At 48.4% G+C, this 12,219-nt stretch overlaps 1 protein-coding gene across 1 annotated transcript; it reads right to left on the reverse strand.

Annotated features, from left to right (window-relative positions):
- LOC8080071 (probable indole-3-acetic acid-amido synthetase GH3.4) lies at positions 8,441 to 11,045 on the reverse strand. Its single transcript, XM_002441294.2, has 3 exons — positions 10,592 to 11,045; positions 9,569 to 10,482; positions 8,441 to 9,456 (listed from the first exon to the last, which is right to left on the reverse strand). Exons 1-3 carry the CDS (start codon positions 10,933 to 10,935, stop codon positions 8,771 to 8,773), a joined length of 1,944 nt encoding a protein of 647 aa, XP_002441339.1. The 5' UTR covers positions 10,936 to 11,045; the 3' UTR covers positions 8,441 to 8,770.

Below are 12,219 nucleotides of genomic sequence, written 5' to 3' on the forward strand. Positions count from 1 at the left end.
AGAACTTATTCAAGCATGCCTGTTGGGGTCATGAGGGTCATCCTTCTTATCTCTATCCTGCAGTTGCCTCCCCGGATCCTCTGCCTTCTTGCCCAGGAGTTTCGCAGCGACCTGCGGCATGGTGTTCACCCCAGCCTCTAGCGTCTCCTTGTCTTCATCCGAGTATAGCACTAGTTTAAAACTTGAAGTTGCATAACATGTATTGTAACTTTGTGAGATCGTGTTATGCTATAGGCTTAGTGTAAGCACTTACCTACACGTACTTAAGTGTTCATTAGGCAGACACTTCAGTATAGTTGAATAGGAAACAAAATTTGTGAACGGAACATACTTCCATAGTTCCACTTGTGAAAGAAGATGCAGTTCTTTGGATAATTCTTTGCAGTGTCATGTATTCCATCTATATAGTTTTGCACCCCCCTCGTTTGGGTTACTGGAGTTTATAGCTGAGCTAATGGTTGAGTTATTCAGTGCGAGTAAATTTATTTGTGTGCAAGTCAATTATCTGCCTAGTTGAACCCTCTCTAAAATCTTAAGTGATAATCGATGTAGTAGTGTAGCAGAAAGTTTAAGCCGTCTGATGGTTATCATGTGCAGTTGCAATAGGAACTGCACCTGAATACCTGATCTTGGTTGGCGCTCTCTCCTCTATTATTGTTGGTCTCGTGTCTTTCACCGTGAAAAAAAGCTGGAAAGTAACTTCATGATGGGCTTGAGGGCTTGGCACTAGCAGCACGTCTGTTCCTGATGCAACATTCCCTGGCTAGACTTTTGTTTACAGGAATGGTAGAATGATTGGCCTCATCTGATCTGATTTGGGTGAATGAAAACTACCTACCATCATTTCAGGTCAATTCAGGTGAACTATTCAGCATTGACAAACTGGGGTGAATGTTTATTCCTGCCGGCCAAATTTTGATGGGCGACATCTCAAGGCCCGGGCCGGCGACTTGGCCTGGGCCTATAGCCTATAGGCCGTAGCCCGGCAAAGTAGCTTGCTGTGCCTCCATCCGGACGCACAGCGTCGCGCAATCGGCAGGCCCACCACGCCTTGCCGCCAATTATAAAAACCTCGTGCCCTGTCACAACTGAAAATTACACGAGACAGAAGCAACAGTGGGCACTGTTGCATAAGAAAATTCTGCGCACTTGAACAGTCATAGTAGTACACTAGTAGATCGAAAAGTCCTGAAAGACTTGGTGGTCTTCATCACTAGTAAATCAGTGCCAGTTCTGTTTGGAATGCATGAAATTTTGCAAAAGGCGGCTTAATGATAATCTGTGCAATATTGGAGTAGCATCCAGAGGCAAGACATATATAGTTTAGACTTGGAGAAGGTTCAGAAATGACCTTATTAAGTATATACCATATACGTCTTTGGGCCTGTTTGGTATAGCTTATAAGCTGTTTATGACTAAAATAATCTAAAACTAGAAACCCAATGGTACATTTTTCTACGAGTTTTTCACGTCTGTCCCCCGTAGCTCCCATTTGTATTAAATAAAAAAATTGGATCAAGTCATCTTGTTTTGACACAGCATTTTTCCTTCATTGATGCAGTTTTTCGCAGAAAATATTTCTCCACACGGCTTTTTTTGTGAACCTAAACTACACACTGCCTTTGAAATGCCCATACACGATCGATCGATGAGCATGCGCTATATATATATATATATATATAATTCCTTACCCTGCCGATCGGTCGGCAAAGGGCAAAGGCGCAAAGCTGAACAACAGGGTCGTCCCCGTGTGTGTGTGTCTGCAGCAGACCTAGCCCTCCGATCGTGCTGCTGTCGGCCAGGGGAAAACGCCGCGCGCGCTGCGGTCGCTGCTGGCCTGGCGTGGCCAATGGCCATCCCCATCAGACCGCGCGCGTGCGAAGGCCGGCGCTGTTTGCTGGGGGCGTTCGGCAGCCGCCGGGCCAGTGTAGCTAGTAGAGCGCTGTGGCGAGAGGGCGACCCAGCGACGGCAGCGATCCCCCGGCGAGATCGGAATGTCCCCCCTGCGCGTGCGCGTCGCCGTCGCATGGCCGGCCGGGGTGCTCCTCGTTTCCTGGGGTGTACGCGTCGTCGTCGTCGTCTCGCCGGCTAGCTACCTGTTGGCGGCAGGCATATCCGTGCATCGCGTCGCGACAGCGTGTCCAATGCAAACCACCTCTGCTGTGCATATGCATGTGCACAGCTAGCAGCGCCACCCCAAGCATAGGCTCAGGCTGTATATAGGGCGCAATCACTGATGGTGCACGTACGGTACGGTGGAGCAGTATTACGCGCGTGCACTGTTGGATGCGCCGTGGACGGAACGGACTCCCGATCGATGTGTGTGTTTCGCCGGCTCGACACGTCGTCAGTCGTCACACGGACACGATCGAGCGAGGAGGAACGTGTCGAGTGAGCTGTGCGTATAGTAGCCATATGTAGGATCAGTCAGATCGTAGATGCATGCCGCATGCAGCTGCTGATAAATGGATCGGAGATGGACGGGTGAACAGAGCATAGCTATATATACATTGCTTGGTTGGCGACAAACGGGAACGCGACATGCGTGCGTGCATGAGTGCATCACCTAACGACGACACTGCCCTCTTCTCCCTACCGCCCGTGCATGGTTGCTGGGATGATGAGGTGGCCGACCCACATGTTCCCCCTCCTGCACGTGCATGCACGGCTGAACTGATACACGCTCGATGCCTCGATGGGCAGATCAGATGGACCTCCGATGTCCGATCCCCTGCAGCCTGCAGCCGAGCATGCACCGCTGTTGCGTCACTAAATTTTTGGAGTTCGAAATACCAGTTTGAGCGAGATGTTTGTGTTGCATATGGTTTAATTTGCAATTGCAACACAAATTGTTTTCGATCACGCAAAAGGTTTGTGCATCTTTGTATATATTAAGGTAGAGAACGATTTGCATATATTAAGCTAGAGAAAAAGTCTAATATGACACGTGTTAGTGACGCAACACAAATTGTTGTTTGCTACTTTGGGTGTTTCTGGAATGAGCTTCTCCCATTGCATTGGTCTGTCACATACTGCGCGTGTTTCGTGACATGTCTAGTGGGCTAGTGGCTACAGAAGCATGCTCTTGCGTGTGACGCTCCGCTAATACGTCCATGCATCACTACTACAGCAACTTTTACAATGGCGAGCAAATTTGGCTTTCCGAGGTGGTTTTTCTATCCCTCTCGCTTTTAAGGTCATGGTAAATCGTTAATTTACTGAGGCGGTCTAGATGCCCGTCACTGTTAATAAAATTATAAAATGAAAAAAAAAGATGAGCCCGCCAGCGAGCCCATCTAGGGCCCAAGTCGGCCCATCCATCGGTGCCCTCGGCCCGCGCCACTGCTGCCGCGGCGCATGTGGAGCCAGATCCACCGAGGCGAGCTCGATCCGTTGCAGATCCATCGTCGTGGACCTAGATCCATCGTCAGATAGGTAGCCGTGTTCGGGGATGGAGGAAGGAGCGCTGCCGCCGGTCTCGACCGCCATCCCATGCCACTGCAGCATCGACCGCACCCAGATCTGGCTTCCTTACCTCCGAATCCACGTGGGGAGGGGTGCCACCGCCAGAGGTAAGGGCCGCACCATCGGAAGAAGGGGCAGCGACGTCGCCGGATGAGAGATGGATAGAGGGAGAGGAGGGTCGCCGCCACTGGATCCACTGGAGGATGGGGCCAGGCCCTACACGTCGCCGACACTAGAGGTGAGGACGGGCTGTTGGCGCTGGATGAGAGACAGAGAGAGGGAGGGGCGCGAGAGAGAAGAGGAGATATGCACTAGAGTAGGGGAGAGAGAGAGAGGAGTGAGATGAGAAAACCCTAACTCCTAGTTTTATACATGGTCATGTTTATCCGGCCTTCTTTGGGTCATCTGGGCTTCAACCGTTTTATCCAAGGCGGGTATTGTAGGAGGTTCGCCTCAAAAATAAAGATATTTTTGGTGGCGGGCTACTTATAAGGCCCGTCTCGGTTAATATATTTTTGGAGAGGGTTATTTTTAACCGCCTCTGTTTTGTGAGACAGTTATTCTAACCGTTTTGGTTAAATAAAAAATAATCATCTCGGTTAATCTAAGGCATTACTGAGACAGTTTAAACTCTTGTCCGCCTCTGAACCAGTTTTTAAAAGGTCACGGTAAATCTTTTTTTAGTAGTGCATGAATCATGATGCATCATTCTACACGTACGCGCACTCTTGTTTTGTATCTTTTTTTTCTCTCGACAAGCTATCTTCACTGGATCGTCTATCGATCGTGTAACATTATTGATGTCCTATTATGCAATAAGATTGAGAGTACTACCTCGAAGATCACAATCACAAGGTTCACGTGCTATCTTCATTAGGTTTAGAATATCGATCACATCCAGCCATCCAGGAAAATAGCAGAAACAAACATAAAGAATGAATTGATCGAGAGTCCCTTTTTAAAAGTTTTTGTAACGCGTTTCACGTGGTTAATTTCAACTTTCCTTTTTTGAAAAACGGATTCCAAGGTGCAAGGTTCACGTAGTACAAAGGTAGGTCAAGTAGCCATATAAGTGCTGGAAAATAAGCATATGCATATACAAAATCTCTACTTCAGTACAAAATGCAAACATGTCCTTAAATAAGTATAGCCACCATATGACAAAATGCACTGTCGTTCATTAAATGAATTTCTAAAATCCATTCCAGTCAAATTCTTTAAAGTTTGACCAATTTTATAGAAAAGAGAAACAATATCTATAACATAAAATGAGCACCTTATAGAAATATATTCTATGATAAATCTAATTATACTAATTTAATACCATAAATCTTAACGTTTCATTCTAGAAATTTGGTCAAAGTTTAAAAAGTTTGATTTAAGACAATTCCAGGAATCTATTTATTCAGGGACAAAGAGATTACTTGATCTTTTAGCATTTCAAAATTCCTTCTAAATTAGTTGTCATTTTCATTTCTCAATGAACATTTCTCTTTTTCTGAAACTTCATCTCTCTCCTTCTCATTTCCTGTGCACTACATATTTTACTCTCATCCATAATTTTTGTGCCTAGACCTAAAAAAAAGGTCATCTATTACGATACAGCTTCTAGATTTGCTCAGAATCAAACTTGCGCCAAAAAGATTGCACTTCTAGATCTGCTCAAAATCAAACTACTTAAAATTTGATCCCAAACAAAAAAAAGATATAGAATGCAAATACATACAATGATCAATTAATCACCACAACAGAACAGACAACCATTGCCGGACTATGACTGCATGGTTACCTTGCAACCAGCAATGATAATACAAACCTACATACACTACCGATTGTAGCCACGAAACGACAATATATGTAGGTTTTCACTTATTTTGCACCAAAAAGATATCATAACTTTTTGAATAAATCGGATCAAGACCGTATACCAAAGTTGTAGAGTTCAAAGAGATCTAAAACTGTGTATAGTTGACAAAATTTTAATTTGATATGGTTTATATGTTCCAATGTTCAATATAAATTCTTGGATTGGATTTGATATGGTTGACAATGCTGAAAGGATATAAAGTTAACATCAAAGTTGTAGTTCTCAACGAGATCTACAGATTTACAGTTAACAAATTTTTATTTGAGATCATTTAGAGTGTCAAATATACAATATATAAGATTCATTAATATGTAGTTGAAAGAATGGCAGTGGTTATATAATCACAAACGTTGCTTAGCTCAGATGATATGGTCACTTTGAGGTCCTAAGTTTGAATCTTAAAAACCCTCTTTCATGGCTAGACCTGGCATTGATATCACCATATCTGCCCCTTGCTTGCCCTCTGCCACTAGTGAATGATACTTATTTAATATCACAAATAGAAGTATATTTTGTAAAAAAAATAGTCAAACTAAAGATTATTTATTGCACCTAGGCTATAGAAAGATACTTTTTTTAGACGGAGGGAGTATACACGTATTCATGGCTCCAAACTTTTGAACGTTCTGAATTGTTAGTTTGGCCCTATGGCAGGGACAGAACTTTGTTAGGGCTAAAAGGGCCATGGCCTTCCCACCCCAAACCATCACCAATATCTGTACTTCTTTAGCATAAATTGTAGGCCTTCTCTACGATCCGAGGCAAAGCTCCGCCACTACCCAGCTAGTGCCACAATGTCATGTGGTGGGCAGACTAGCTACGATACTCCACTACTACACAATCACGACGGGTGGGATGGGATGTGCAAGTGCAAGGGTTCTCACAGGATTTGCTCCATACACATGCTATCTTGAATGGACAAGAGAGACATAGACACACGCCCGCGTTTTTAAAGATTTCTCCCTAACTTGTGAGAAATATATGACAACTCCAATGCTATATATCATATCAACTTGTACTTAAATGTAACATAATGAAAAACGAATGCAACGCACTCGTCACACATTTTTATCCCTATATATTAACGATGGTGAGCAATACATCAGGAGTTATTAGTTTACTGTACTCCTCATTATGTGGCCTTGTGTATGCATGGGGCATAAGAATTAAAGTAGGGAGTACAGTGACTGCATCGTGTTCGCTTTTACATTGGCTCCACGCATCTTTAAAACTCTGGCAGGGGAACGTTAGTACTAGTTTAGTATATATGTGGGGTATTTAGGATCAGAGTGACATTGCATATATAAATGGTTGGGATATTATATATGGTAGCCGTTCTTTCACAGTGCATCAACAAAAAAAAATATTGAAGCCTTATTTAGTTCACCCAAAAATAATTTTTTTTTTCAAGATTCCTTGTCACATTGAATCTTGCGTCACATGTATAGAGCATTAAATATAGATAAAAACAAAAACTAATTACACAGTTTACATGTAAATCGCGAGACGAATCTTTTAAGTCTAGTTACTCTATAATTGGACAATGTTTGTCAAATAAAAACGAAGGTGTTATAGTGTCAAAATCAAAAAAAGAAATTGAATCTAAACAACTAGTGGTGGGAAGCAAACTACTACTACTAGAGCAAAGGTAAAAGCGAGAGCAAGATGATAGAGAGAGAGATAGTGTTGGCTAGGCGAAATCAAGAAAGATACTGTTGGCTAAAACGGCAGCAAACGGAACAAATCATGCATGTCCGAGCTAGCTACTCTAGCTAGGCAGCTAGCCCCTACTACTAGCCGCGCGCCTTGTGTTGTTGAGAGCAAAAGCTCGAGGCCTTTATCCCCGATCGTCCCCTTGATCCGGCATCGATCTCTGCTGTCCTGCAGCGTCCTTCGCGGATGCCTCCCCTCCTTTGGACTGGACATTTGGATAAGGTGCAGCTGCTAGTGCTTGCTCATGCATGCGTCGTCCAAGGCCACTGGTCACTGCTGGTCAGTCCCCAGGCCAGGGCCTGCCGTGACCTGACCCTACTAGAAGCCTAGTCGTAGCCGTGTGGAAAAACGCCACGGGCAATGGCATGCTTTTGTGTACTACTGGGCTAGTACTGGACAGTGCGATGAATGTCATGCACTCGAGCACAGGCTCTGCAGCTTTTGTGCTCCATCGATCGGCGATGAAAGTCATGCACTCGATCGAGCAGCTAGCAGCAGAGCTCGGTCACGATCAGCATCTGCTTTGCTGAGATGACCCTGTGCCTGTCAGGAATCTGCTTTGCTACCGGCCGGGGGCGCGAGGGGCACTCGCCGAGTCGTCGTCGCCGATCGAGCACGGGACACCGCGACATGGGCGTCGCTCCGGCCGCTTTCTAGCTATATAGCTAGCGTGCATGTTTATTTGGTGCTCCATGCATGTGCATGCAACTGCGGCATGCACGATCAGCTACCACCTACACCGAGGACAGCAAGCACTCCACAGTCCACTACGGGTACGTCCTCTCCACTCTCTCGGTATGAAAGGATTCTAGACGCCGGAATGATGGAGGCGCTAGTATGCAGGGATGCGCTGACAGGCGGCTACAAAAGAACTATTTGGAATATCAAATTATTGTTTGGAGCTTGTTCAGTTATGGGAGAAGATGTGGAGTTTCAATGATCTCCTGTTGTTTCACTCCTGACAGAAATCAAGGAGCTGAGCTGAGGCTTGCCTCCTTTAGTGATTTTGTGTTTAAGGTTACTCATGTGTTAGCTAAAAGGATCACGGATACACGTAGGTCGGAGGTGTGGCATGAAACACCAACTTATGTACATGATTTGATCTTTTATGAGGCTCCGGCCGTAACGTACACACACTATGTCTCTATAAGCACCTCCTAAAAATTCAGTGAATGGATCCTAAAAATTCTAGAATGTATTAAAAAAAATGAGCACTCATTTTAAAAAAATCAGTGAATGGATCCTAAAGATTTTTTTTTATTTTGCTAAAAGATTTATAGATAGAAAGTCATTTGTCAAACTTTTGGAGGTGCTCGTGACTATAAATGACATGATGCTCCGTCCGGAGATAAGCTCATCAGCAATCAACGTCTAACTAAACACAACATGCCAAAATATGACAAAAACAAAAGGGACAGAGGTTCCCAAGGTCACTACTACGTACGTACAGCTTTATTACAAAACCACAGAAAAAACAAAGAAAAAAACGAGAGGAAGAACCAAAAGCCCATGATAGCGCGACGCGTACAATACTTAAGCTACCACACGACGATGATTAGCGCTAGCTCGCTGCTAATCACTCGTCCCCATGCATATGCATGTGGATACATACATCAGCTCACTCATCATACTCGATTCGATCGACCACAACTCTCTCTCTCTCCCACTAACGGTTCCGGAATTAGCCAGCTAATTAAACAACTCCCTACTAGTATAGCTCGATCATCAGGCGACGACGACCGCCCCTCCTCCTCCACCTCCACCATTGCTGCCGCCGGCGGCCGCCTTCTTGGCGGCGGCGGCGGCGTCGCTGCTCCACTGCTTGCCTACTCCGGGGCTCCACTTGGGGCACTTGGGGCTGAAGTAGCTGGCCTGCACCCGCCCGTCCAGCAGCTCCACGACGGGGCCCGGGCGCACGCACCGGGGCGCCTTGTACTGGTTGATGGACGCGCCGCGGGCGAGCGCGTAGTCCATGAGCTTGTCGAACGTGCCGTCCGACACCACCCTGATCTCCAGCGGGCCAATGGAGCGGTCGGCGGCGCGGCCCTGCCGGTACACGCTGTTCAGCGCCTCCTCCACGGCCAGGCAGCAGTCCTCGAACACCGACGCCGGCACCGGCGTCGGCGTCGCGCCCGCAGCCGCCGCAGCGCGGAGGCGGAGCTCCCAGAAGAGCACGTAGTGGCCCGGGATGGTCCCAGCGTCCGCGTAGCTCGTGTACTCCACCAGCGACGCGCCGAACGGGGCCAGGTGCTGCACCGCGCCGCTCACCGCCGCGTGCAGCTCCGCCTCGTCGGTCTTGTCCGCGTCGATGCTCAGCACCACGTTCTTGCGGCGCAGGAAGTTGAACATGGGCGCCTGGTTCTTGAACCCGGCCACGCGCAGCACGTCGCCCACGCGATACCGATACAGCCCTGCGGGTCATCACACGGTTGCGTTGCACAGCGTGCGTGCGTTAGTGTCACTGCACAGCTATAATAACAGCCTAACAAGCAGACACACATGCATGTCAACACACGCAAGCACCTGAGTAGGTGGTGACGACGAGCTCGTACTCGTGCCCGAGCTTGACGTCGACGAGGTCGACAAGGTCGCGCTGGTCGGGCTCGCCGGCGTCGTCGTCGCCGGGCTGTGGCAAGGGGAGGAACTCGAAGTAGCACATTGTGGGGATGAGGGTGTAGGCGACCTCGCTGGGCTTGCACATGGGGTTCAGGTTGATGCCGAAGTAGCTCTCGGAGGAGGCGTACATGGTGCAGGTCAGCGGCAGCCCGCCGCCGTAGAACTCGAGCTGCGGGATGTACTGCGCCATGGCGCCGGTGACGATGACGTCGATGTACTTGGTGTTGGGCCACACCCTCCGGATGATCCCCTGCCACGACGTCCTGGCGCACTCGGCCTCGACGGCGTCGGCGAGCGCCGGGTCGGCGCGGAGGAGCACCCGCTGCTCCACGGCGGCGCGCACGGCGCGGTCCGTGACCGCCTCGGCGTCCAGCGTGCCGGTGCGGATGTCCCGGCACAGGCGCTGCCAGTGCTTCTCCAGGAAGCGGATGGCGCGGAGAAAACCCGAGGCGAAGACGGCGCCCACGCGGAGCACGTCGGCGCGGTGCACGAGGCCGCACAGCAGCTGCGCGTACATGCTCTGGTACGCGTCCACGCAGAGGATGGCCTCGTCGGGGCTGGTGTACACGGTGTAAGGGTCGTGCGGCCGCTCCAGGAAGTGGCGGCTCCGGTAGAAGCTCGTCAGCACCGGGCGCGCCGGGTGGCCCCCCGGCGTGCGCGACTCCGCCTTGACGAAGTAGAGGTACATGCACTTGCCCTTGTCCAGCCCCGGCACGGCCTGGCTCATCACCGGCATCAGTAGGCTGTACAGCAGCGACCGCCGGTCCATCTCGTCGGCTATCGCCGGCATCAGCTTGCGCTCCCCTCCCGACGTGCCGGAACTGCGCCAGCATGCCACGTACGGCCATTACTATTAGCGACGACGCTACGCTCACGCGTGCGACACGTGCACATATATATGCTATAGAGTCTCGGATCGGCCGGACGCACCTGGTGAGGAACTCGCGGATGGGCTTGCCGGAGAGGATGGGCGACGTGTCGCCGTTGGCGATGCGCAGCACGTCGGGGAGGATGTCCTCGTAGGTGACGAGCGGCGCGGCGCGGCGGAACGCGTCGACGGCGCCCGGCGCGTCGCCCGCCACGCCCAGCCTCCGGAGGTACTCGGCGGGCGCGTTCTGCGCCAGGATCTCCGCCAGCACGCGGCGCTGCACCTGCGCCGCCCCCGCCGTCACGCGCTCGATGTACTCGAGCAGCTCGCGGTGCGTCTCGGGCACCGCCGCCGCCGCCGCCGCCGTCGCCGCCTCTCGCATCGTGGTGACCGGCGCCTCCGGCATGCCTCTGCCCTCTTGTAGCTAGCTACCTCGTGAGGCCAAGTGATTAGTGGGCTTGCTGGCTGGCTAGCTAGCTCGGGGGCAAGTGCGATCTGGAGCTCGTGTTCTTGTGTGACAGAAGCGAGGGGTGGGTGTGCGATATTTATAGATGGGCAGCAGGCCGGGGGTCTCTGCTCCCGTGCAGCCACTGTTTCTGTCTTGTAGCGCCTGTCCCGTGCGTACGAAATGGAATATATATATCGCTTTGGGGAAAAAATCGAGATTATATTCTGGATAATGCGTGTACTCCTACTAGACTAGAGTGTGTGTGTTTCTTTCGGAGACGAAATTACTCACTCCCACGTACTGTACTATGTAGGAGTACTAACCAATGTCTCCAAATATGACGACAATAATATGTGAATGTGAGGTTTGGATTTGATGATGTATGTAATGTATTAGTTCGAGGCACACGGAAGAAGGCGTGGTTTCTATGATGCTGAGTCACAGAAATGACGTGCAGGCCCCCAAGTGGCAAAACGGTTCGATCGGTTCCGGCGCGATTCAGGTTGCCCTGGCATACGATCTGCATGATCTGATCAGTGATCATGCGTTAGGGACAGCATGGCAATGCAATGTAGAGCACGAAAAAAAGTGGAGCATGTAGCTAGCAGAGCCTTGGGTTTTATTAATTATTTCGTTTTTTAGTTTGTCATAACAACAATCTTTGTATATATATACAAATCGGGAGTGTCGGAGTAAATAGTGAAGACGTACTCCAGTGCATCCACAATTTTTAGCGTCAAATCGCTGGTGGCATTGGCTCGTACCCCTCCGCCATCTGTTACCGGTAAAACTTGTTTAAGCTTAATCAAAATTTGTAATGAATAGTATTAATATCTATATTTTTAATAGAGTTTACTATAAAAATATTTTATAATTAATCTAATTGTACTTATTTTGTACTATTTCAGCTTAAAAAATACAGTTTTCACTTTTCGAGAAATCAAACGGTTTAAAGTTTGACCGAAGTTATAAAAAAAAGCAAAGACAATCTCCTAAAATGGAAATAGAAGGGTGGTCCCACTTGTGCTTTTTGTCAGGAAGCTAGATAAGTCTATTAGAGCATCCTAAAAATCTTTCTAAATTTCACTCTTTGAATCACCAAGAGTCATCTGCATAAAAGTTGTTTTCTATATGTTTTTATTCTAGAGTCATTCTAGATATCTATTTTTGGGTGGCGAAAAATCCAGAATACATAATGGCTATATTTGGATAACCACTTAGAGAGTTTGTAGATGCTATACC

This window comes from Sorghum bicolor, chromosome 9, assembly GCF_000003195.3.
Source record: "Sorghum bicolor cultivar BTx623 chromosome 9, Sorghum_bicolor_NCBIv3, whole genome shotgun sequence".
Classification (NCBI taxonomy): domain Eukaryota; kingdom Viridiplantae; phylum Streptophyta; class Magnoliopsida; order Poales; family Poaceae; genus Sorghum; species Sorghum bicolor.